Source organism: Dermacentor andersoni, chromosome 6, assembly GCF_023375885.2.
Source record: "Dermacentor andersoni chromosome 6, qqDerAnde1_hic_scaffold, whole genome shotgun sequence".
In the NCBI taxonomy this organism is placed as follows: domain Eukaryota; kingdom Metazoa; phylum Arthropoda; class Arachnida; order Ixodida; family Ixodidae; genus Dermacentor; species Dermacentor andersoni.
In genome coordinates, this window is record NC_092819.1 from 96,907,942 (window position 1) to 96,932,707 (window position 24,766).

The 24,766-nt window shown below is 43.9% G+C and overlaps 1 protein-coding gene across 5 annotated transcripts in view; it reads left to right on the top strand.

Annotated features, from left to right (window-relative positions):
- Reps (RALBP1 associated Eps domain containing) overlaps positions 1–20,500 on the top strand; it is a 71,215-nt gene extending 50,715 nt beyond the window's left edge. For 2 of the 5 annotated variants that reach the window (XM_072288830.1, XM_055066495.2), the window contains exons 15-23: positions 2,690–2,829; positions 6,455–6,519; positions 7,154–7,183; positions 9,024–9,134; positions 13,914–13,956; positions 14,153–14,196; positions 16,960–16,974; positions 17,877–17,995; positions 20,047–20,500. In XM_072288830.1, coding sequence (XP_072144931.1) covers positions 2,690–2,829; positions 6,455–6,519; positions 7,154–7,183; positions 9,024–9,134; positions 13,914–13,956; positions 14,153–14,196; positions 16,960–16,974; positions 17,877–17,995; positions 20,047–20,218 — 739 coding nt within the window. In that variant the 3' untranslated portion in view covers positions 20,219–20,500. The remainder of the gene's footprint in view (positions 1–2,689; positions 2,830–6,454; positions 6,520–7,153; positions 7,184–9,023; positions 9,135–13,913; positions 13,957–14,152; positions 14,197–16,959; positions 16,975–17,876; positions 17,996–20,046) is intronic. The other 3 variants (XM_072288829.1, XM_050171926.3, XM_050171927.3) reach the window with 3 other exon arrangements.
- Positions 20,501–24,766: the final 4,266 nt, after the last annotated feature.

The window sequence follows — 24,766 nt, forward strand, 5'->3', positions numbered from 1 at the left end:
TGCGGTGGCACTGGCCAACACTCTCAGGGTTGGTTCTAGTAGATAAACATAAATACCCGGAAAGTAGAGGAGAAAACCCATGAGACTCAGTTTCTCCATGGCCGTGCATTTACATTTTACGCAAAAGACCGTAGCGCCGTCTGTCAGGCGCCGTTTTACTCACTGACGGCAGTAAAGGGCGCTGATGGCATATGCAACGTCACCACTCCCCCTCTCGGGTCGGGGATGGTTGGTTTGAATCGCGCTAAACGTCTGCAGATCCCTCAAATGTGATTTTCTTTCATACTAAGTCTTTTCCTGGCACAAAACAAGCCTGCATGGCTTCTGGAATGGCATTTGAACACTGCACGTACAGTAGTACAGTAGAACCTAGTTCATACGTTTTGGAAAAAACCACAAGAAAAAAAACGTGCTAACCAGGTAACGTACTATCCGAAGTGACTAAATTATTTTGGCAGACTGAACTGTTGTTGACATCTGCATAATGCGAAGTGTCGTGCAGATCGGATCGTTATGGGCGCCGACGCGTGTCCAGCTGGTGGTGCTCCGGCGGCCAAGATGTTTTTGTTGTTTTCTTATTACGTGGTGTTTTGAGAGGGCGATGGTAAACCGAAGCGAAATCGAGCTGGTGGGCAACACCGGATGCCGCTGAAGCGAAACATGATAGCCACATCATGCGGCCTGTGGCAGGGAACGGCGGTGTATTTAGATTATCGCCTACTAAACGCGTGCAGTACACTACCAAAGGCACTATGCACCATGCGCTGTAAGAGATAGGTGAAGATGCTTATCGCAGTAGGTTTGGTGGCGATAGCTGCGAATGCCGCGTGCAACGACCTGGGTGGAGATTTGCTCGTATCGTAATAAAAAACTTTGTGCCGTCGTTTTCACACGTGATGGGCGGCTGTACACTGCTCTCGATCGCACGCTCCTCGCGCCTTTTCTTGTTCGCATGGGATATGGCGGCTGGAACTGCGGCGCGTTTCGGTTACCGCCTGTAAATGCGTGCGCTACGATTCCGACGGCACCACATGCGGTGAAACAGGTGAGCGAAAATGCTTATCGCAATAGGATTGGCGGTGATAGCTGTGAATGCCGCGTGCGACGCGCCTGGAGAAGATGTACTGGTACCGAAATGAGAAATTGAGTGCGCTCCGGCATTTTCACGCCAAACAGGCGGGCGAGTATTGCGGTGAGGCTGCCGCGGCGCACAGCTATATACTTTCCTGGATCGCAGCCGCCTCGCGCATTTTCTTGCTTACATGGGATCTAGCGGCCGGAAAATGTATTGTATGGTCGGAATTTGGCGACGCGTTGGTGCCAGAAAATCATGTGTTCTGGGAACGTATGCACCGGTAATAAATAAGCGTAACTCTATTGGGTCATTTTTTATGTTCTCGATTGTGAACGTTAGCAGCGGGAAAACGTACGTAACGGGAACGTATCAACGAGGTTCTACTGTAGTTTGTGCCGCTATAGAAAGACGATGTGGCGAGAAGAGGAAGATGATGTGGTGTTGACATCGATCAGTGGTATCACCCTGCCCTGTGGTTTCGAGCTATGCATTCTCTCTGTATGTCTATCCCCTGTAAATATCCTTCCCCGTAAAAATATTTGCCTTTTGTGACCAACAGAGCTGCTTAATGATGCAGCTGCCCCACTATAAACCTAAAACCTTACATCCAAACTTCTTTTTAACTGTTTATGCTAACAAGGGATCTGAGACGAAGGTAAGAATTCTTGACTTTAGTTTGGCAAGCACTCTTAGTTACCATATTTCCTGCCCATTTGATTTGCCACTTTAAATAACTTGCACCATCATTCACAAACCTTGGAGAAGGAAAGAAACGGAAATCTACGCATATTCGTAAACACTTTTGCATTGTGTGTTCTGACTGCCCCCTTCCATTGCTGCTATTTGTTGATGCGTAGTGCTGCATCTTTGCGGCCTGAAGCGCATTTTTATCTAAATATTGCCTTTTAGTGAGGGCTTCACGGCAATGCACCAGCATTGCTGTGAAGGCACAGTTGAAGGCAAAGTTTGTGTATGCCGTTTACTGCCATTTTTCTTAATTTTTCTGTGTTTCCTGAAATTTCCTTAATTTTTGGCAAGGATTATAAGTGAAAATACAGTACACATAATTTCCTACTACCTGTTAGGTTACTGGAAAGTTCCAGTTACCCTGTGGCATTTGAAGTGCTGCAAACGATTATTGGCGGGTTTGCTTAAAAGGAACCTCAGGAAATTTCCAGTGGTATTGTAACACCTGGTAGAGGTCACATGCCATGTGGTCTTTCGAAATTTCAGGTACATCTCGAAGACAAGAGCACCCAATCATGGCAGCAACCATCAGTACCTGAAATTAACGTGCATATTTTGTCTATATGGTCCTTCCTTGTTCAAAAAGAGCCTTTTTTTTTTGTTCCTTTGATGAAAACATAGTCACTAATTAAGAGTCTCGTGGTCAATAGCCTTGAATTCTCATTGCAAGGACGGCGAGGAAAACATGTGGCTACCATTTGCAGATTTTTTTTTATTGCATGACTACCATTCACGCAAGCCGGCTGTAGGCTCTGGTATGTAAAAATCGCTGGCTTCCATTACGTTGAGGTAGTACTTGAAGACGCTGAGCAGAAATGGTCGGGAGAGCAGCCCTCATCTGTGCCCATGTGTGTGTATCCAACACAGCTCGTTCTCGGGGGCAACGGGTGCGGTGCCAGTCGGCTCCCAGGGCCAACTGCCGCCCAAGAAGGAGCCCCCTCCGCCGCCACCTCCAAGGCCCAAGCGCAACCACACCCGCAGCTCCTCGCTCGACCTCAACCACCTGGGTGCGTGCGCCCTTTTCAGATGTCTTGAATCATCTCAACACAGTCGGTTATTTCATGTCTCGTTGCCTCGGGAGGTTTCTCTATTAGCCTTAGCTGAGCATTCGCGGTGCACTCCAGTCATAGTGGGGTATCCTAACAAGTTGCACGTAGCAGCTTGGCGGGATTGCCATTGCATACGCGCACGAAGCTCTTGCAGGCAGTGGCAAGTAGAGCGCTAGCCTGGCTCTGCTGCAAAGCCGACTGAGCGCAGTATGCTCCTGCATTCACTTGGCTTCTTTGTTGTTTGCAGTCAAAGTCAGTGCTAGAATAGTGAGTAGAGTGGACCATAAGTGATGCTAGACTGAAGCTGTTTATTGGAACACTTGAAAAACAAAGCAAAAAAAGATGCTTACAGTGGCAAGGAATGATGCAGCATGAGCGCTAACCAACATTTGTATTTGTTGCGTCGTACAATGAATAATCTTGTTGTTTTGTGTATTGTCATAGTTGCCTGGTGTTTTCTGGCAAATCACAGGTATTTACAGTACTTATTTACTGTGCATGCAGTAATGAGTTTAGTTATCACACTATGCAGTAACGAGTTGTACTAGCCCGCGTCTCGATTTCTGGCACCCGTCTCGGCCGTGGCTGCACACGGCTGTAAGTGCGGCTGAGCGCATACACATCCGCACACCCTGCTTTAGAGGTAATCTGCTGCATGTGCAAAAGAGCGGGCATGCCGAGACGGCGTGGCACCATGTAAGCTGTCTTATCGCACGTTTAGTATTAGAGGTTGCGGAATCTCGTGTTTTGGTGACTTGGAGCGATAGCAGATGAAGCAATTGCTCCCTGCTGTCGACGTCTTTTATGATACTGTCGTGCCAGTGTGGGCAATGCTATCAGCTGCGGGGGCAGAGTGCAAACGGAAGCACGGCTGGCTTCACTTAATTCGTGCTGCCAAAAAGGTATTGTCGACGTACGTGGCACGAACCCGCATCATTTGTTGCCGACTCCCAAATTTATCAAAATTAATTTTAAAAATAAAAGTAAATAAGTTTTCTTTTTCAAATGTGCTTTTTTTGATTGCCCAATAATTTGGAAAATTCTGCGGGCCCCTTCCTGTGTAAGAAAAATCGATCGGTAACTGTACTTGCTTGCGTAAAAGGTTGAACTTCCATAAAACAAAATTTCGATATAAGGAAGCAAATCGCCATATTTACTTACTTCGTTATATTAAGGTTTATTAACATACACACAAAAATATGGTATTCACCCTGTATTTGTTTTTCCTAGCAATGAAATACATTGCAACTTTAGCACTGGAAATAATGTTTGAGTTACTTTTTCTTTTAAAATATTTATGGCGGCAACTCTCACATAATGTGCAAGAATTTCATGAATGAAAAAGGTTATTTTCGCTATATATATGCTTCAAATCAGCACACAAGAAATATAAGGCTGTTTTACTTTTTATAAGCCTACTGTGATTGTGTTGTTTCGATCAAAAAATACAGTTAGGTTGTTCCGTGAGGCAAGCATTAATTGCTGTATTATATATGACACAGCATGCTGTTATGTGTTGTTTTGTGGAGTACAGTAAAGATACGTTTTCTCACAAAAGAGTACATCTGGCAGCAAGATTTATTGTTTGCATGAGCTATACATCTTCTAACCATTATTGGTGCAGATTAGTTAAGAAAACAAGAATGCCAGCAGTGTTTACAATAAGGAAGATAGCGTGGAGCCTGCTTGGTGGCAAGTGCTAATAATAATACAGTAAAACCTCGTTAAACCGTACCCACTTAAACAGTAGTTTTGTTTTAAAAGTAGTGAAGTCAAATCCCCGACTCAGTGGCCATTGAACATAATGCGTTTTGTATCCGCATAAACCGTACCAGCTTGCGTGAGTATCGTTTAACACGTAGTGTTTCCACTTATCGTCGCGCAAACACGGCGGTGCGTCCTCTCCATTGGGCAGCCTGGCAGAAGAACAAGCCTTAGAGATCAGAACAACGGCCTCCAAGCGCCCTGTGCGTTTGCGCGTGAAGCCACGTCAACATCATTTCGGTGCCATGCCAGAGAGTGTTGTGGCATCGTGCAAGCGAGAATTCGTGTCATGTCGAAACTTGGATAAAAAGACGCCAGGTGCTCAGCATAGAAGAAAAATTATACATTGTTCATGCTATCGAACGTGACATGAAAAATCGGCGCAGGCACACGATGTGGGTCTGCTGTTGACTACAGTGTGTGGCATTTGGAATGCAAAGAAGTTGCTCGGCAGCGCTGCTGCGACCGCGAAGAGATGTCGACTACAAGGTTCAACTTCTCGCCATCGTTGCCTCTGTGCCGCCTAGCGACAGTGATAAGGACGACACGGAAAGCGACAGCACAGGTGATTCAGGCACGACAGTGGCAGAAGCTGCGCGTTATGTCAGCCTTATGAATGTAATCGTCGCGACGAGAACAGCACCCCGCAATGAAAAGGCGGCCCGCGACTTCTGCAACGCTACCGCGCCTGTGCACAAAGAACATGCAACGCCAACGAGCAATCTGCCGTGTGAGTGTTTGCTGAGAAGAGGGGGCTGGCTGGAAAGCTGGCTCACAGCTTCAAGTTTGAGGCTGCTGTTGTCGCTGCTAGGCCGCGGCGGCATCAAACGAAAATAACAGGTTTATCGCGAAGTAAATAAATACTGCATGTTCTTTCCCCTTTCTTCGCACTCTCTCAGCTTCGTTTTTGACAGGTAAGTGGCCAATGTCGTACTATTTCGGTTAAGCAGTACTACCTTTTAGTATGTACATTTTCCGAGCCCCGGTCAACTACGGTTTAACGAGTTTTCACTGTAGAAGCAACTAATGACTTGGAAGAAGAGGAACATTTTCTTTTGATTTCTGCCAAACTCAAAAGCTGTGCAAAGCAAAAATAAAGCCAAGGTATGTAAATGATTCAGCCTAGATATTGAAAGTACGAATAGTCAAAGATAGCATCATGAAATTTTAATGAAATTTGAAATGTGAAAACTATGCCCCTCCCCCCTCCCCTTTATGTTTGTTATTTTCTTTCTTCATGTTTTCTGCAATTCAAATGTCATTTTGCATAGTCAGAAATATACCCCTATCTGCGTGCTGTATCAATTGTGATACTAGACTATTTTTGCTCTCAAATTTGCAACTGAGAGTTTGAAAAGTGAGGCTGGTTAGGTATATCTGGCCTAGCCAAAGGCTTCATTTTTTCTCATGAAAATAAAAATTCATGCACTAAGGGTTTTGTATAGCACACCTCAAATCACAGCTGCCCTGCAGCATAGTTGCCGATGGTTTCAGCAGCTACGATTACTTTTCTTTTAAAAATAGCCGAACACTGCTTTCGCAATTCCGACATCATGCAAAGCGTGGCCGTTGCAAAGTCAGGGTGGTTACAAAGGCGACTGACGATGGCGCAAGAACCTGATGATAATAGCACCGAGCAGTACCGAATGTGGCGGCTATGGCATATCAAAATTCACTGCAAGGCTGGTAACCGCTCCTAGGCTTCACATATGGGGGTACAATTTAGTGAGAAATTTGCGGTGTGACAGCTATCAATGTGTAAAGCATGTGTTAACATGCACACAAAGAGAATACATTTTCTGCCTCACTTGCATTGCAGGCAAGGCAAACCCACAGGGTTTGGGAGCCCCACCTGCTGTTCCCCCAAGGATCTCTCCAGGAAATGTATGCACACATCGTTGCCGTTTTTTTTATTACTGTACTTGATTCTGAAGCCATGTTTAGACTTTGTTCATAATGTCCACATAATGTTCATTTGTCATATTGCCTGTAGTGGGTGTTAGTGATGCTACGATTGTGAACACTACTGGTCGTTCGCATTTGCTCTTGTCTCACAGTATGGATGACCGGCCAATGATATTACAAGGTTGTCGATCAGCATCTGCACAGTCATGGTAGCCACAAGAAAAAGAATGAGTGCCAACGCAGCGCATACACAAAAAATACCAGGCAAGCAGAAGCACTACACACAGAGCTGCTGCTTGTAAAAAGCTCACACTGCTTCTGCTGAAAAAAGAAAACCAAACCTGTGGCGCTCATTACCCACATATGAATCGCTATGTCCGGATCTGACAAAGTAGGAGGCCTCTCAACAGGTAGTTTGTCTATTGTGAAGGTCATGCTGTTGAAGCTCCATTGAACAAAATAGTTGGGCTTTTTGTGTCTGCTTCCATCGAAATATCTGTGCAATGCGTACATAGTCTGAACATAGCCGGAGATGCAGATAGAACTGGTGGCCTTAATCACATTGTCAACACAGGGCCGTCTTTGTCCTGATTTACTTGTTTTTGACTCTCAGGAACAGGAGAATGAAGACAATGAGGAGGTTGTAAGTGCTCAGGCTTGCAGAGGCTTTTTCACAGCTTACTTTTTGTACCTTTGTTTGATGTTGTGTTTTGCTATGGACTAGGCAAGTGTTGTGACCTGGAATAGATACGTTTTAAAGTTGCAAGCGAATAATACAAATGAGGTAGTAGCATTCTGGTCTTCTGTATTTTGACCCATCAAATTTACTTCTTGTGTTGTGTTGTAACAACATAACCCCCTCCGCCCCCCCCCCCCCCCCCCAAAAGAGGAAGTATTTTGGTTGGGACGTACGTAGACAAATTTCACAGCTCGAAAAATTGGCCCATTGTATTATATTGAAGCTCTTATTATATGTGGGATTTTGCAGTAGATTTATGTGGTAGTCTGGTTATTGTGCTGCAAAGGTACAGTCGCACTAGCGGGAAGACATGCGAAGTATCGTTCACGTACGTTGCTGCGTCGCGGCTCCGGGGTTGATGATCAGTTGAGCCGTACTTGCTGCCTGATTAGCTACTGGATTCTAGCAGTAAAAGTAGCTTTGTCCAAGACACGGCTTCCACCGTAATTGTCTGCCGCAATATGTGGCGCCCGAACTGAATGGCCCGCTCTTCGTCGTCTGCTGGCACGCATTGCACGACAGGATCGCACCAAATTCCACCAATGATCTCAACTGTGGCACGGTTGCGAGCACATGTATCGTGCTTGTCTGAGTCAAATGTGCCCCACTAGTACATGATCAGATGATCATGTACTCAGATGATCGTGCAGCACCACGCGAGGGTGCTAAAAACACCAAGTGCTGTCGGCTGGAAGTGCCAGATTTGATTGGGCATGTCTGCTTCATCTCCTTCTCATCATCTTCATCTGGTGCTCAGCTTCTTTTTTTTTTTTTTCACATGTTTACTGGATGGCGCCAACATCATCTTGTCTTCTTCAAGGATAGCGTGAAGCCTATTAATTGGTAACTCAAACATAAATTTGAGAAAAGCCAAACGAATTCGGTAATAAGAAATGTAAGAGTTGTTTTAGTAGAAAGGAGTAGATAAGTATGAATAGGTAGGAGGAGGAAGAAAAGCTGAGTCTTTCCACTTCACTACTGCCAACTGCAACTTCCACAAACAAATATGACTCACACTTCTCGTCAGGATATTGCTCGCTTGCGAATATAGTCACTTCAACTGCATGAAACAGTTTAAAGACTCACTGGGCACATTTTGCCAACTATCACATCACTGCTTTGCCGTTATGGGCAAAAATTTCATTTTGCTAGTGCGGCTGTCACCTAACACCATAAAGACCAAACACCATTCCATATCAAGGACAATTAAAACAACTTTTTTGCCTCTATTTATGATTGTGAAGTGTACATTTGTTTCAAATATATAATGAAATCTTATTCGAGTGAAATTAGTGATCACTTTTCTGAATTGCCACGCAACTATGTGCTTTGCATTAAGTTTCTGATGCTTAAATCAGCATTTTAAGGTATCAAACTTGGATTATCAAAGCTGATATGTTGAGCTTTGTCGGGTTATCTGTGGGAACATATTAGAAGCTGGTTGGTTGTGATTGTTGCAGCGACTAGTCATGTGTTGGATGGCACGCAATTTTGCACATTCGACCTATATGCGCGGGAAGGCACACACGTGCTGTAATGTGAACATGGGGGTGTTCGCGCTATCGTGCTCCTGATTTCATAGCACTGGTTGTAGCCATTGCTCTAATGCAGTAGTCGTATGCAGTATAGCTCAGCAGGGACGACAGGAGTTGTCATCTACATCTCGTGGTGAAATTGCTATAGTATTTGCTTCCCTTCCAAACGCTGTGCATTGTGACGTGTCAATGAGTTTGTGCACTTGCAGGCTACGAAGAGCTTCACGGGAGATATTCCTCGAGCACTAGACTTTGCAGACTTTGACCAGTTTGCTGAATCGCGCAGCGATGTTGCAAGCGGTCCGGTTCAGCAACTTCAGGTAACAATCTCCTTGTGTCTTGAATGTTTAACCTCAATATGCTCAAAATAGTTGCGATCATGTGACCATGTTTATTTTCTGTTGCAACTAATGCTGATTTAGATTTTCTTTATTGCCTTGTGCACCTTGTCTGCAACTCGGTAGAGATTTAAAGCTTTAGTTATATAGTTAAAGCTCAGCGGTTTTATGGGCCAGCGGGCGAGTGAAGACATCCCTGTGCACGTGCGAATGCGCTGGGGCGACCAGCTTGTTTACGGAGCGGCTCGCTCGCTCCCTGGCTTTGCATTAAGTTTCCGATGCTTAAATGAGCATTTCAAGGTATCGAACTTGGGTTATCAAATCTGATATGTCAAGCTTTATCGGGTTATCTGTGGGAACATGTTAGAAGCTGGTTGGTTGTGGTTGTTACAGCGGAGTATGCGCAGCGGACTAGCGCGTTTGTGAAACAAACATGCCGACCACGCCCTCAAACAGCCGCATGTTGTTGGCGTCGTCTTAAACGCAGTACTGGCTTGCCTACAGACGAAAAAGCCTCGGAGGTGTTTCACCACTGAAGAGGACCTCTGTATCTTGCAACAAGGCCATTTGGCAACGATTTAAGGTGGATGACCGCGATCGAGAACCTGAAGCGAGCGTACTGATATTTTCACTGTAACTTCCAACCTTTTTTGACATGTGCTGCAGCAAAGCACTCTGCTCGATTGAGCGAGGGATCGCTGAGCTAAAACTCTTACCTTTCGTGTGGCGCTCTGCTCCTGTCTCCACTCTCCCATTGTGCCCGCTAGGCCCATAAACCTGCTGAGCCATAACTCTCTATTGTTTGTTCACTATTTTCCTATCACCACTACATCTTATCTTCAGTTTGTAATGCCCTAATACTTATTCTTTTTTCTTATTATTGGACCCCTTGCATAACTCAGAGAGGAGTTCTGGGGTCCTGCCTGTATATAACTTCCTTTGTAAATAATTAATGATGATGATGATTACCGTATCTACTAGAATTTAGGCCAGCCCCGATTCTAAGCCAACCCCTGAAAGTCTGAAGCCAGGAAAAAGAAAAAAACTCAAATGTAGGCCGAGTAAGAAAGTGAGGACAACGTTGACAAAATGAAAACAGCATTTATTGAATATGAATATGCCGTGCTCGTTCTACGTCATCCTCGTTGCGGCGCACGTAAAAAGCATCTCCGGTTGCCTCCTCCAACGACGGACGTGTTTCTTATCAATGCCGAAGTCCCGCCCGGCTTGAACGTTTGACAATGCCTCTGCGGCTAGCACAACTTTTCATTTGGAAGCGGCTTTATAGTGGCATCGCCTGTTTGGTGCCATTGCAATAATTCCATGCCGCACGCCGATAGGACACAGGTCAAAATGGCAACATCGCTCGTTTACTTCAGTTGGCTGCTGGCACGGCTAGTGGCAACTGCAATACTGACTTTTCTAGACGACATTAGCTATACACCACACTTTTCAATTTCAATTCAAAACTGATGTGTTGTTTTATATCCTCAAATGTAAGCAGATGCTAAAAAAACTGTTGGGCTAGATTCCAGTATATACGCTAGTAAAGTGAAGATGCTGGTTGCGTGCGTCTGGTATCTAATCTTATGTCCTTCTTGGCATTGGTATATAGCATTTACAGTCTGTTCAACGACAAAAAAAGTACAGTAAAAGCTTGTTAATTCACAGCTCGTTAATTCGAAATTTCGTATAACTCGAAGTAGCCGCCGCAGTCTGTCCAGCAACGTATTGAAAGCAATATGCGACACACCTCTCTAATTCACACTGAAATCCGCACCGCCACCGATAATTCGAACTCCGCGTTATCTTGTATAGGGAGAGTGCCAGCACGCAAGAGCACGTTGGCGACGCTGGCGTCACCATGCGGGCCATGCAGCGTTGCTTTTTCCATCTGCAGCCCTTTGTTTAGGCTTGAGTGGAGAGAAAGACGTTTGTGCCTGGCCACGCATGGCCAACGCCTATGTTGCAGGTCGCTTCTCTCCCAGCAGCTTCAGTATAAAGAAAGCGTGTGAAGGTGAGCCGGTGAGCGCAGCTCAATCTCGCGTGCTCGAGCGAGGAAGGGGGCACAGATGCGCATACACCCTCTTCTGTCGTGTGCGTGAGGCACAGGGGTGAGGCGGAGTATGGATGGGGGAGGACATTTTTTTCAGGTGGTGGCTTCTGCTTACAGCTGTACCTTGAAAGCGATCAGCGACATGGCCCAAGTGCGCTCGCGTGGGGGCCTCATCTTCAAAGTGATCTGCGATGTGTGCAGAGTGCGCGTACTGCCATTTGCGTTAAGTGAGAGCTGTACGAAGGTCAATTCACGCACTGCCACTACCACGATTCCTCACTCCAACATTTTTCAGCGAATTTCTGCGGTCATCGAGCGAGATGTCTTCATGTTTACCTGTGCGCGCATTACACCGTACTTGTTAATTTAGTTAGTAAGCGAATGTTTACAAGCTTGTAAAGCCTATAAAACTACTATTCTTACTTCATATAGCTATCTACTAATTTGATATCGTAATCGATGCTTCGCTTTTCGGGCGAAACTGCGGCAGTTGTTTTTTTTTCTCCGCACCAGTCGGCGTGACGAATGTGCTGATGGAGTAAGAGCCATCTCGACGTCGGGCACGTTGGACCGCGTTGGCCGCGTCCAGTTATGCTGGCTGCGCCAATGCTTCGAAGTATAGACCTTGTTGTTCACACCAACATGCTGATGCCTTGTCAGACTATATGCGCACCTTAACCGAGTGATTTTTTTTTTCTGACTTTCGTTAGTTCGAATTTTGCATAATTCTCATTTCTGTAGCGTCCCTGCACAATTCAAATTAACAAGCTTTTACTGTAGTACTATACCCACTGCTTACCACTACGCCTCTGCAGTCTTGGCCACTTGCCTGTTCTGGTATTGCAAAAAGTTCAGACCTTGTAAAGCCCTTGATACTCTCGAAGGGGGGTCTTTGGCACGATAAGGAATTACCTCATGAGTCTTTTCTAACGTAAACTGTTTGAATGTGTCTTGTACGAGTGAGCTGTCCCTGCCAAACCTACACAGTCATCTCCCTCCTTTTTGTCATTTGTACTCCACTCACTGCCTTGCTGCAGTGGGGCAATGTGGAGCGATGCCTACATTGCACCACCCATCATGGCGCTAAACATTGGTATCGGCATGGCCTCCAAGATCGATATGTCATGCCACTTCATCTTGGAAGACCATAGCATTAGCACAGTGGTACTGTTCTCCACCACAAAGTGATGCCACTGCCTTATCTGATTTCTCTGGTTTTGGTACTGCGGGTAAGCAGTGCATAATTATGAAGCCTAGAGAAATTTGGCCAATGGGTCGTTGTGATTATCAGTGTGCCATAATTAGTGCAGGAAGTGGCAGGGATGTCGAGCAGTGAAGGGTTAGCAAAAGGTCTTCACAGTGTGAAATTTTAAGCTCCCATCTGCGTGCATTAAAATAATTGGCCGATATGATTGTGCAAATGGGTAGGTTAATTTACCATGTTACTAAAAGTTCTGTAGGATTCTTCAAAGCAAGTTGGTGCTAGCCACTGCAGCATGGCCACAAGGCCTTATGGCAACTTCTGTCATGGTCACAGTGGGCTAACCATATTCATTTTTTGGTAGACACTGTACTCATCCCTATTTCTTTCTTGTATTTATGCTGCTGCAACAACTCCTTTCTTAGTGTTTCTGATCTTGTTGCAATTTATGTAGCCTTGTAAACTGCTGTTCCTTTCTTTCTTTTTCTTTCTTTATACAGTGTAATCCTGTTGATACGTCCCTCGCTGTTGCATTTTCCCAGCTGCTACGTCATGTTTTGGCGGTACCCACCTAAAGCTCATTGACTTCTATGTATTATGTTCCCATTTGATACATCGTCATTCTGTAACATTTCCGCATGTTACATTGCATTCGAATACATCATCACATAAATGTAGCAGTGCAGAGGCAAATTCGGATGTACAAATTGCCAGAAGTATGCGATCGTCAGTCCCGGTAAATGAGGCACAGCGTGGTTGTAGTTCTTGTTGGCTCCGTAGGGTCAGCTTCGCCACGATGCAGATATGTTATGTGGTGAAGCTTTTTAGGAGTTGCTGTAGTCACGAAACATGGTATGTTTTAGGTGCTGTGGCCATGTGAGGCCTTTGTCACTGTTATGTTTTCCCAGCCGTTACGTTTTCTTTAGAGTACAGCCGTTAGGTGCCCATTCCTACGGCGAGCATCGGCAGCCAAGCAAATGAGCCTAGTGAACGATGAAAGTGAGCGCGGAGCGCAGCGGGGCATGAAAAACGCAAGGAGGAAAGCGGCGAGGAGGGTGCAGTGGAACCGTGAGGCGGAAAGCGGAGGAGGGCATGGCGAAAGCGTGAGAAGAAAAGCGTAGTGCAGTGACAACGGCTACAAGATGGCGCTAGAGTATCGCGCATCGTCTGGCGGCGACTGCTGTGAATCGCGCCCGCGCGTCACCCACACACTGGCTCTTGCAATCTCCGGATTAGCAAGGCAGTCGCTCCGCACTTCACTTTTCAATGTGCCGCATGAGACAGATTGCCTGCGGCAGCCAATATATCGTGAAATGAAAACACGTATAGAGCTGCGCTCAAATTTCGCATTAGTGAGTATCATAATTTTCGGTGATTTTCTTTTTTTCTGTGGTCCCTTAAAAAAAACGTATCAACAAGGTTCTCTGCTGTACATATTTTTGTCTAGGTACTTTCATTTGGTAGCTTGATTCAAGGCATCATTGTTTTTTGTTTTTTCCATCAGCCTGGTGCATTTGAGGTCTACAAGAAGCCTTCGGCTGAATACAGTGAGTAGCCACATGTTGCATTAGTTCAGAGCCTTCTAGTGCGACAAACTTCCATAGAAGCAGCCTTCTTTGCTGCAGTTCTAGTATACTTTGTAATATTGTACGACTGATGAGTCTGTCACATTTTGTAAGTTTTCACTCTCTCCTCGCAAGATAAGAAAGTGTGATGCATCTTAGCTTCCCTTCTCTTTTTCAGTGTTGCCATCACCATATTCGTCGGAGTCTGAGTATTCTGATGAGGTACGATCCCCTCTTTCATATTTTTTTTTTTTTTTACTCTTTTAAGTACCGAGACATTATTTATTTTATTGATATGGTGGTCCGAGCACTACAAGCCGTAAAAGAAAGTAGTGGAAAAAATCAGAGTGCCCAAATGAATTTGATTCAATACTTGTTCAATGAACTGGTTTTGATATTGAGAAAAAGGGTGCATCTTGATGGGGTCACACACTGGCTCGCTCTGTCCCTGTAATATTCTGCACTTTGTCATAACGATGACGTCACAGTGTGGACTCCAGTGCTGGAGTTTCAAGACCAACTTTTGTATCAAATTATTGTATCCTATAAGTACAACCTTTTACTATATGTGGTATCCTTTTTTGTGTGAGCACCATGTTGTAGAGTTGCTACAGCTTTGAAAATAGGTGTCAGTACTCCTTTAGCTTTAAATTCAGTTCTAAAGCTTTAGGTTGGGTGATAGGCATTGTTACCTGGAAGATTAGGCTGCAGATGTCATAAGCTTCAAAAGGAAAATATAAGCAGCATGTGGAAATCAATGGCACATTATAATTTGGATTTGGAGCTTTATACACACACACACACACAAGTGGTGAAAGTCACGTGGCAATAAATTCCAAGTTTATTTTAAAATGTAAGCACTGATAAAACGCCATTAGAATTTTTGGAAAGTTATATGCTGAAATATCTCATCTCTCTCTGCAGTGCTTGAACAAGGCCTTCTATGTCACTTTGTGCAGACATATTCAATAAACACACACATGTTTCGGCTCTTTATGCACTCACACAAAGCTTTGCTGTGTATACATTCCAACTTATTGGAGGTGGTGCATTTTTGTAATATGGTGACTCGGTTTTCAGTGCTTCGCTGATTGTTTTCTTGGCGCTGTTTTGCTAGAGATGATCAGGCTATGTATGGTACTTCTCCAGAGTGGTTTTCTGGAAGTGATCCTCATCCTGCATCTCAGGTGTTTTTACAAGCTGTTGCAAAGTGCCAGAGATAAGAATTGAAGAATCATTCTAGTAACGGTCATTTCACTGCTCTGACTCATCGGGAGTAGGATGACACAAAGTGGTGTTTTGTCCATTGAAGCATTTGTACTGCAAGATGACTTCATCGTGCAGTGACACTCCTCGAGTTTGACGGCTGTGTTCAGTGTCATCGGGACGGAAAGCTCATGCCACACACTTCACTGCCTTCTTCAGTAACACTTCTGGTAGCTGCTTGCCATGTGCTCCCCAAACTCCCGGAACATTTCCGAGCGCAGGTCTTGGGCGCTTGTTCCTGCGGTGAGCGTCGGTGGCATAGTTGAGCGAACAAGCACAGCGAAAGATGAATGAGTGAACACAGAGTGGAATATGAAAGACGCAAACCACAAATAGTGGAGAGCAGCCCCTTCAGTGACATGCGTGTGGGAGACTGGGATCATGCAGACCCACCCAACCGCTCATTTCGTGCTATCGTCGTCTGCTCGCGTCAGCTCTCGGTCGCGCTTGATTGGGTTGTTTGGTTTGGTCTCATTCGCGCTCATTTCGATTGTCATGGTTTGTGATTATGATCTGCTTGTATGCGCAAGACAAATTGTGTAGTACTTTCTGGAAGCCACGCGCGGCACCAGGTGTTACACTGAAACCTTCGACGAGTCATGCATAAAAGCCGACGCGCTTGACCCCCAGATCAGATTTTTGCCAATCGCTGACTATGCTACATGTCTCTCTGAATTCTTGGCCTCATTAAATCTCAAAATGAAAACACGTATGGAGCTGCACTGAAAGTTCACATTAGGGAGTATCGTAATTGTCAGTGAATTTTTTTAAACTCTGCAGAGTGATACTTGTAGCAGCGTTCTGCACAAAACCATTTCTAAAGTAACTGTACCTTAGAAACTCCATGTAAAGTGCACCCAACGTCAGATACGTCTGCCTCAGAAAAGGTGTAATTTGAAAATTAGCAAGAAATATCTTTGGTAGTACTATTGTCATCAAACATTCATTTTTCAGCTTCATACTTCAGGATATTTGGGAAAGTGAGAAATTTCAATAATGGCCGGTTGAAAGACACCGCACCTCTTTGCCGAGGCTGCTTTAAGATTCATAAACGTGGATGCCAAACTTTGGCATTGCCTGCATCATTCTGCTTGTCACATGAATAAAATAAACTATTATGCCTTCGCGTAACCTTATTTTAGTAAGTAAATCTGAATATTTTGCATCGCAATTTTTGTTACGAGAGACACCATTAAAAAAAAGGAAGAGGTACTTACTGTTCATTTCATAAGACATTGCAACATTAACTTTCCCACACTTGTGTGTTCACGGGATTGCCACCTCATATCTGTTTGACAAACCGAAGGGAAATTTTCCATATTCTTCTACACTGCTTTCAGTAAAGTTTTCACTCACTCTAGACTGCTTTCTTTAGTTGCAAATTTTATAGTAGAGGCCCTTCAAGTTGGTGTAGACGAATGTGGACAGAATCTGTTCACCTGTGTGTTAATTTTAAGGTATGAAGCATCACTATTTTGAAATTTTGGGTGCTGTGTGGCATAGATGGTTGATTTATTGCACTTGTCACATTTCTTGCCAATCGCACCACCAACTTGCCAATTGCGCCACTGGCAATTTACTCATTAAAAAAATGGTTCTTTTGATGATAGCATTATGTTGCAAATGCTTTTCATTATAGCTTGCAAATTTGTAACCTGTTTTAACACAGATTGTGTGTGCTATATTCTGACTGAGTTTTTTTTCCTTTCCGACTTTCAGTTCCTCGATGACTTGGTAATGAAACCCTAATTTCTTGTGTGTGTGCATGTGTGCTTGCATGTGCATAATGCAGGGTTTGCTATTGACTCAGTATTGCTAATTAACTTATTGGCATCTGTGTGTAGGGTACCAATAAGTTAATGTGTTGTTTAATACATGCGAGCATTTAGTAACGCTGGATGTGTTACCTAAGAACCAAGATTTCATAAGAAGGCTCAATTCAGAGAAGGTAATATTTGCTCATTAATGACCAGTTTCGAGGTGTCCAGCCACATTCAACACACGCTGAACTTATCCCAGCATTCTCATAGTATCGCAAAACCATTTGAAAGATTTGCATGGATGGTAGCGCTGAATTTTTGCCTAGGGACCATTCTAAAAAGTAATGGCATGTACTTTCCCTTAGCCTTAATTTCTTGTCGAATAATCCCTAGTTGCATCTATAGGGAAGGCGCAAAGACTGGTTGATTGTTGCCTGCAACGGCATGATCATTATTATCATTAGCCAATGTCAAGTCCACTACAGGCCAAAGGCCTCTCCCAGGGGCCACTATTATCCCTGTCCTGCATAAGCCAACCACGTCCTATGGCTCCAAATTTCCTAGTTTTCATCGCTATCTGTCTACTGCCGCTACTGTCTAAACTCTACTGCACCTTGGCACCTGTTCTTTTACTTTAATGGACCACTGGTTATGTGTTGGGTGTATTATACAATGGGTTGAGCTCTGCTGGTTTTTACTAATCTTAACAAAAAACAGGCTGTTTTCTGCCTGTGTGTGATCTCTAACCTGTACTGACATCTTTCTACATTTCAGTGTTACATCTATAATATTCGTTGATTTGTCGACATCAGCTTTTGTTCTACCTTTTTTGTCTTCAACAGTGTGCCATGTTCTTGCTTCGGCTCCCTCTTTTAGGACTCTAGTCCAGCTCCCACTGATGACAGTGCAATGCTACTAGTCGACCAGACTGATGACGCCAGCGAGAAAAAGAAACGACGCAAGGCACCGCCAGCCATGGCAGCCACTGAAATGAAGTGAGTCGATAAGCCCCAATTCGTTACTGAGCGAAACTATTTCGGCTCTGCAGTGCACAGGAAATAGCAATTCGAGATAGTGTGTAGGAACATGTGTTTGGGTGTCGGTAGAATGAAAACATGAAACCCTTAGAAGTGAAAGGCGTTGCATTTGCCACTGCCAAGCCTTGTGGCTATGTCTGTTTTGAAAGGCCCTCTTGTTCATGTCCCCCCCCCCCCCCCCCTTCTTTTTTCTTGTATTGCACTTGCATACTCATTTTCGCACATTGAGACCAGGAGTACTGTCTGGAAGTCATTTACGTAAAAATGCACGAGTCTTTCTAAAGGAAAAGCCTACACAACAGAATACAGTCAAACCCTGCAATAACAAAAGCCTGAGACAATGAAATTCTTGCCACAATAAAATACTTTCGTATCTCTTGACAATGAAACATGATTAAACTACAATCGTACATTGACAGAATTTTTTGGAACCTTTTTAGTCCCCATATTGTCAACCTATGCAAGGCTAACAGAGTCCAGAAAGTGCACAAATGTATTTTCTGCCAATTAAAATGCATAAAATACCACCACATTCCAGTAGCTTAGCCACCACCATTGGCTTAAAGCTCGCCACAAATCCAGCAGAGGTTGGACATGTTCATGTAACTGAAGAGTTTGTGCAGTGGTGGTCCAATTGCACCATTTGCGCCATTTTGCTACAATTCGACTTGCCTGCTCCTGGCTGCACCCACTCAAGTGTCATTTGCGCCAACAGTGCAGAAGTGCGGCATTTTCACGTTTTTACGGCACTGCAATGTTTTCAGTAGGGTTATGCAAGCAGCAGCTATACGTACTCGACCACAAATCGATTTGTGAACATTCAAATACAGTCAAAGATTAACTTATTGGACATGACCGAAAATTCGGACGCATTCGCTGCATCGCCACCTACCCAGAGTAAATGTATATGAACGTCTAAAATTTCGGACGCTAAAAACCTTAGCCGTCTGATATTCTGGACTTTTTGATATGACCGCAGGTACGAAACGGCATTAATAGAAGCCTCGAACCGGCGCTCTCGCACGCAGATCCGCTGGCAGCCGTAGCCACAACCGCGGCAACTCTAGGCCTAGCTACTTCGGTGTTAGCTACCAAGCTTGATGTGCGGCGCAGTGTTTTTCATTGAAACGATTCGCCATTGTTAGCAATGGCGCCGACACTGCCTTTGTAATCCTTCAGAAGTACATGTTGCTGGGCTAGTTGGTTCATATCGCTGAGTAGACCATAAATACGATCGTTTGGCACAAACAAGGAAGGACAGAAGGGAAGGAGTTGCTCTCTCTGTTCCCTTCCATCCTCCCTTGTTTTCGCCAAGCGATCATATTTATGTTCTCAGCAATTTGTAATCCTCGCCAATGGCATCGAAGCTCGGAAAGTACGGCGCGTTGCATAATGCCAGTTCTCGAAAGTCAGCTTCGCCTCATTACAGCACTGTTACGCGGTGAAGCATACCAAAAGTGGTAAGGGGCACTGATACGAGCACCGATACGCCTAATAAGGGTACCGGCAGGTCTTTAGAGTTATTTAGAGCTTTAGGTGCATATCTTTGTTAGCTTGCAAAATTTTATTATTTACAAAATTAAGTTCCTTGCCTACCCAAATAAAGATGTTTGCAACATAGCATGCAGTGGGAAGCTTAACTTGTTGCTGTTAGCTTTGTGCTTTGCTTCACTGTTGAACAGCACTTACTGATTGCACAGTAATAACAAGCATCGCCAAGAGGCTGCAGATTACTGCTGTACTACTCTAGGTGTTCCAAAAAGCCCTTTTTTTTCCTGCTCCGTAACTGCCCCAAGATGCTGGTGTGGCTGTTCCTAAACTGCACCAAAATGTTATTTTTTCTGCTCCAAAGCTTGCTCCAAATGCTAAACTGGCTGGACCACCACTGTTTGTGCAACTTCCTTGGTGCATCTACTAGCAACTAAAATATAGTGCGAGAAATACTGGACTACGTGCTGGACATCTGGTCTAGGAAGGTGGCTTTCTAATATTACATTCCCATGCCGCAGGACCATTCCAAACGAGAAGTATGGCTTGCAACAGGCAGTGCGGGCCCACCGCGAGCGGAACAACATGCTCATGCTCCTCAACACCGAGCTGAACCAGGAGTTGGTAGAGGCCACTGAGGAAAGACTCTCACTCGAGCTACAGCTGGAGAACCTCAAGCCCTTCTCTTGCTGATGCAAGCAGCAGCATTTGAAGAGAACGCCCCATCACTCCCATGTCTACACCTTCCCCCTCGGCACTCCTAACACTGCTGGAGGACCGCTCAATTTGTCAGAATCCCTCCCCCCTCTCCTGGTTTTAAAATCCTCTCCTTTTACTTTACTGGAAGGTTAAAAAAAAGGATAACAAATTGAAATTTGGTGTCGAGAAAGAGTGAGAGAGGGCCAGCAAGGTAACAAAAGTTCCGTGGAGCATGTGTTAGCCAATCGCGGTTAAATAAAGCCCGTCGCCACTGCAGCTGGTCACAGCTGTCAATTTGTGCCTGGCAGCAGACCTGGGCGGGTGTTACTGCAGTCTGCTTTCTTTTTTTCTTTTTCCTGTCTTATTACCCCATTGCTTTTTCACCTGTGTTCACTCTTTCTTTTTTCCTTTTTTTTTTTTTTTTTTTTTTTTTTTTTTTTTTTTTATGAAAGGCCAACTGCAACAAAATTTCACTTTGTTTTTCACACGAAATTTTCCTTTGTGTGCCACTTTCACACGAAAGTAGTACAGTGTCGAAGCAATCTTGGCAAAGCTGCAGGGCTGGTAATTGTCTACCATATTATTATTATTATTATTATTATTATTATTATTATTATTATTATTATTAACAACAACCTTTAAATAGCCCCTTAGCTGATGACACAGGGGTTTAGCAAATGCCACAACATGGCCTCCGAGACCTTCGGCATGCTGCAAGTGCTCCCCAATCACTGAGGTGGCACCACACTGGTTCCAAGCGTTGTCTGCCAGCATTGTTTTTGGGAAGCATTTATGGCGTTGTCTGTCTTTCTGGTGTCAAACATTCCAGTTTGCTAACTCTTTGGGGCATCCACTGATGCTTCACTTAGAAAATTGTGCACGGAGGCTGCTTTATATTGGCGCTACTGAAACTGGGCTTTTTAGTCTGCCCATAATTGCATTGCATTTTCCCTTTGAAGAGAAACAGCATGCTCCTGCTAAATAATCTGGCATTTAATCTTTCATTTGTCAGTTCTTGTGAGCGTATAATTTCAAAGGCATTCACGCCACCTCACTGCGTAAAGCTCTGGAGAGGTTTCACTGTTATGCGCATTTCCTGTCGCATAATGCTGGCATTGCTGTGGTTAAAAGAAGCAGAACTGTGTATGTATAATTTATTGTGAGCCAAGTGGCTCACTCTACGGCTGCTTCTGGATTGCAATTGCTTATTTTGTCATGACTTTTGACCTCCTGCTTGGCATAGTGTGGTGCACATCTCTGTATGCAATGTCAGCTTAATGTAAAAAAATATATGTTTGCTGTTTTACATAGCACGAATGCCGTTTTGCCCCTTTCATGTGGGAAAATTTGGTGTCATTTGTAGTCAGTAACATTTGTGTTTAATGTTACCAGGTCTCTCCTGCACGGGTGTACATAAGACAAAAAAAACATTCACAATCGATACATGTGGGGATAACACATTCGAATGTGTTTAATTTGGTGCATCCATTAGAAAAGAAGTACACTAATGAAAAGAAATAAGGATGATGCAAATGATGATCTTCTCATTTTTAAAATGGTGTTTTACTTCCTTGAATACAAAACTGCTGTTCATTTTACCTGGTCATTCACTGATAGATTTCCTCGCATTAATCATGCTCTGCCATTTCAGCCACATTGTTGACAACTTACTGGATCCATGTTGTGCTTGAGTCTTGTTCTAACTTTCAATGTAATATGTACAGTTTGATCACTTATAATACTCTAAAGCTAAGGCTAATCAAAATTTGCATGCATTTTTTTTTTTTTTTTTTCACAGGTGACCTTTGTGTCTTATATTCTGGCACAATGTCACCACCTCGCATAGCAGACATCACTTTTGCCATTTAGCACCCTGTGGAACTTGACATGATTTGAAGTATCAAATGTCATTTACAGAAAACTATGTTAAATGTTCCCACGTGATAGGGGTATTTGGAGAATTAGCTTCACTATCGGTGTTTACGAAGTTACGACTATTAAGCCACATTGAAACCTTTATTCTGACGCAGCACCAGAGCAAAATCATGACTCTGACTAAGCAGAGCCATTGTTCACCAATGCCATTCAAACACCGCTTCAGCGCATAGCTGGGAATGCCAGTGAGAAGAGGTGTGGTGTTCTTAAGGATTGTCACTTGCAGCTACTTCAGAACTGTTGTGCGTTAATTGGTTCAATGCCTTAGGATAATTGTTTCTGCTGCATAGCTAAGAACATAAAAAATTAGGCAAGCAATGTCATGATTTGCAAAAACAGCAAATTTGCCAAGTCTGACCTTGATTCAGCTTTTGTGGATGGTCATGCAAGTACAACTGACTTGCGATGACTTGAATTTGTGGGGACTACAGGCATATTGTCCTTTTAGTTTGAGTCTGGTTGTTCAGAAATGTTTTGAACATATAGTGGGCAAACTATAGTATATAATTGTTTTAATTCACTGAAACAGTAGGTTATTGCAAGTTTGCTTACATATAGTGTACTGCTTTAGCATTTTCATGCCATGTTTGAAACTCAATATGTGCATCTATGCTTGCATGCATGGATGGGCATTCGCCTCCTAAAATGCTTATTTGCGTGGGGCCTGTCTATTTTGTACAAAACATTGCGGTAATGGTGTCCGAGTGCATACGAGTCTTTTCTATCCACTGGGCAACTTTTCGATGGCAGTTGACAGAAGACATGTCGAGTCGTACCAGCCAGTTTGCACTCTTTGTGCGTTTGGCACCCTGTTTACCCAAACCCGAATGCACATCTCTTCTAAAGCACTCCTTGCAAACATTGTACCTGGGACTAGAGATGCATCAAAGTTCAGCAGTGCTTACAGGCTTACAGCAGGCTTACAGGTTTGGCTTGTTCACGTATGGCTACTTTTGTTACCACCTAGTGGCTTTAGGAGGTATGGTTAGGACGAGTTGTCACATTATCTGTCCAAAAACTGAGTCAAGTTCTCTTGCCTCTGTCTTGCTCCCACCCACACGGTGAGCTGAAACCGCTTTTTCATTTCTACACTGGGATTATAATGGATGCGTAGGTGTTTTCTCGACTCATCTGAACAGAGAAAAAATTAATTCAACTCACTTGTGAAAACTAGGTCATGCAAAAGCAAGTGGAATTGTCCAACTTGCACAGCTGCATGAAGAATCTTTAGAATGTGTTGCGGCACACATCAACAAATTGAACCAATATAGTGGGATACCTGTAGCATTCTTCTTGCAAAAAGCCCGAATTGTTTCAGAGAGTACTTGGAAGGCGTAAATTTCAAACCATTCAACGCAAGCTATTACACTTTTTAGCCTTTCTTTCCTGAAATTGGGTTGGATTATGCGACTTGAGTGCTACTTTGACCCAGTATGCAGGCATTGTAATGAGCATGCGGGGGGGGGGGGGGGGGGGGGTTGGAGATAAGGGCATACTCATAACTTGTTGGGTGTACAATGATATCTCATATTACGTAGAACACTTGGATGACAATAAAAGATAGGTAATTCATAACAGTATGATTTGTGCATGATGTAAGCCATTTACATTAAGGATACTGGATTTTGGTGTTATCTTGCTGCTGATATACTCTTCTTCATACCATCTAAATTTGCCACCAATTAATGTTTCGCAATACTTCCCACTAATTTGCCCAGTTTTCTTGTTTTCAGGCTGTCACTGTACTTTGCAGCTGGTGTAGCATTGGGGCGCTTTCACCTAACTTAACTGCCGTTTCCACCTTAAAATCTGGTAAGGTGGAGCAACTGAACTGCAAGTTCTCTGCTCCATTGCCTCTCTTTTTTTAGTAGATGGCAACAGCTGTGCATTAGTCTAATTTGTTCTCCGTCCATGGCTAGGTTTGTAAACGGCAGTAATTGCCTGTGGAATTTCGTTAAACGAGGCAGCTGCCAGAGGCAAATGTTTTACTGGAGAGCTTTAGCCTCTCTGTGTAATATAATCGACTACTGGCATCAGTGAAACCATCATCCGATACAGAGTTCAGCCACAGCGCACAGAGCACTTATTGCAACTTTAGTCTGTGCTACCTAGTGTCTTGCCCAAGTATTAAAATATCGTAGCTCTTCTTTTCTCCTTCGATGAGATCAGTCATGGAACACAAGACTTGAAATGCATTATGGCTGAACAAAGTGCCACAGGATGCCATTTCCTGGCATAGTTGCTGCTGGCTGCCTCTCTGGTGCCCCAGAATTCTTTATTAAACAATAATATGGATACAAGCAAACCAAAACATTCTACTAAATACAGTAGACTTCCAATAATTCGACCCTGACGGGACCGACTAAATTGTTTGAATTATCTGGCTGGTCGTATTAAACGATATGCAGAAATAACGCAAAAACACGCTAATTCATTTGGCAGTATTTGCCTGATCCTAACACGCCCCCGAATCAAACGCGCACACACTTTCGATGTATCCAAAGTAGTAAACTGACGTAGAAATAGTATTAAAGCTCCTTAACAAAACATAAACCTAGTGCGCACACTATCTTTTGTGGGAAAAATTGTTAGCTTCGCCGCACGGTA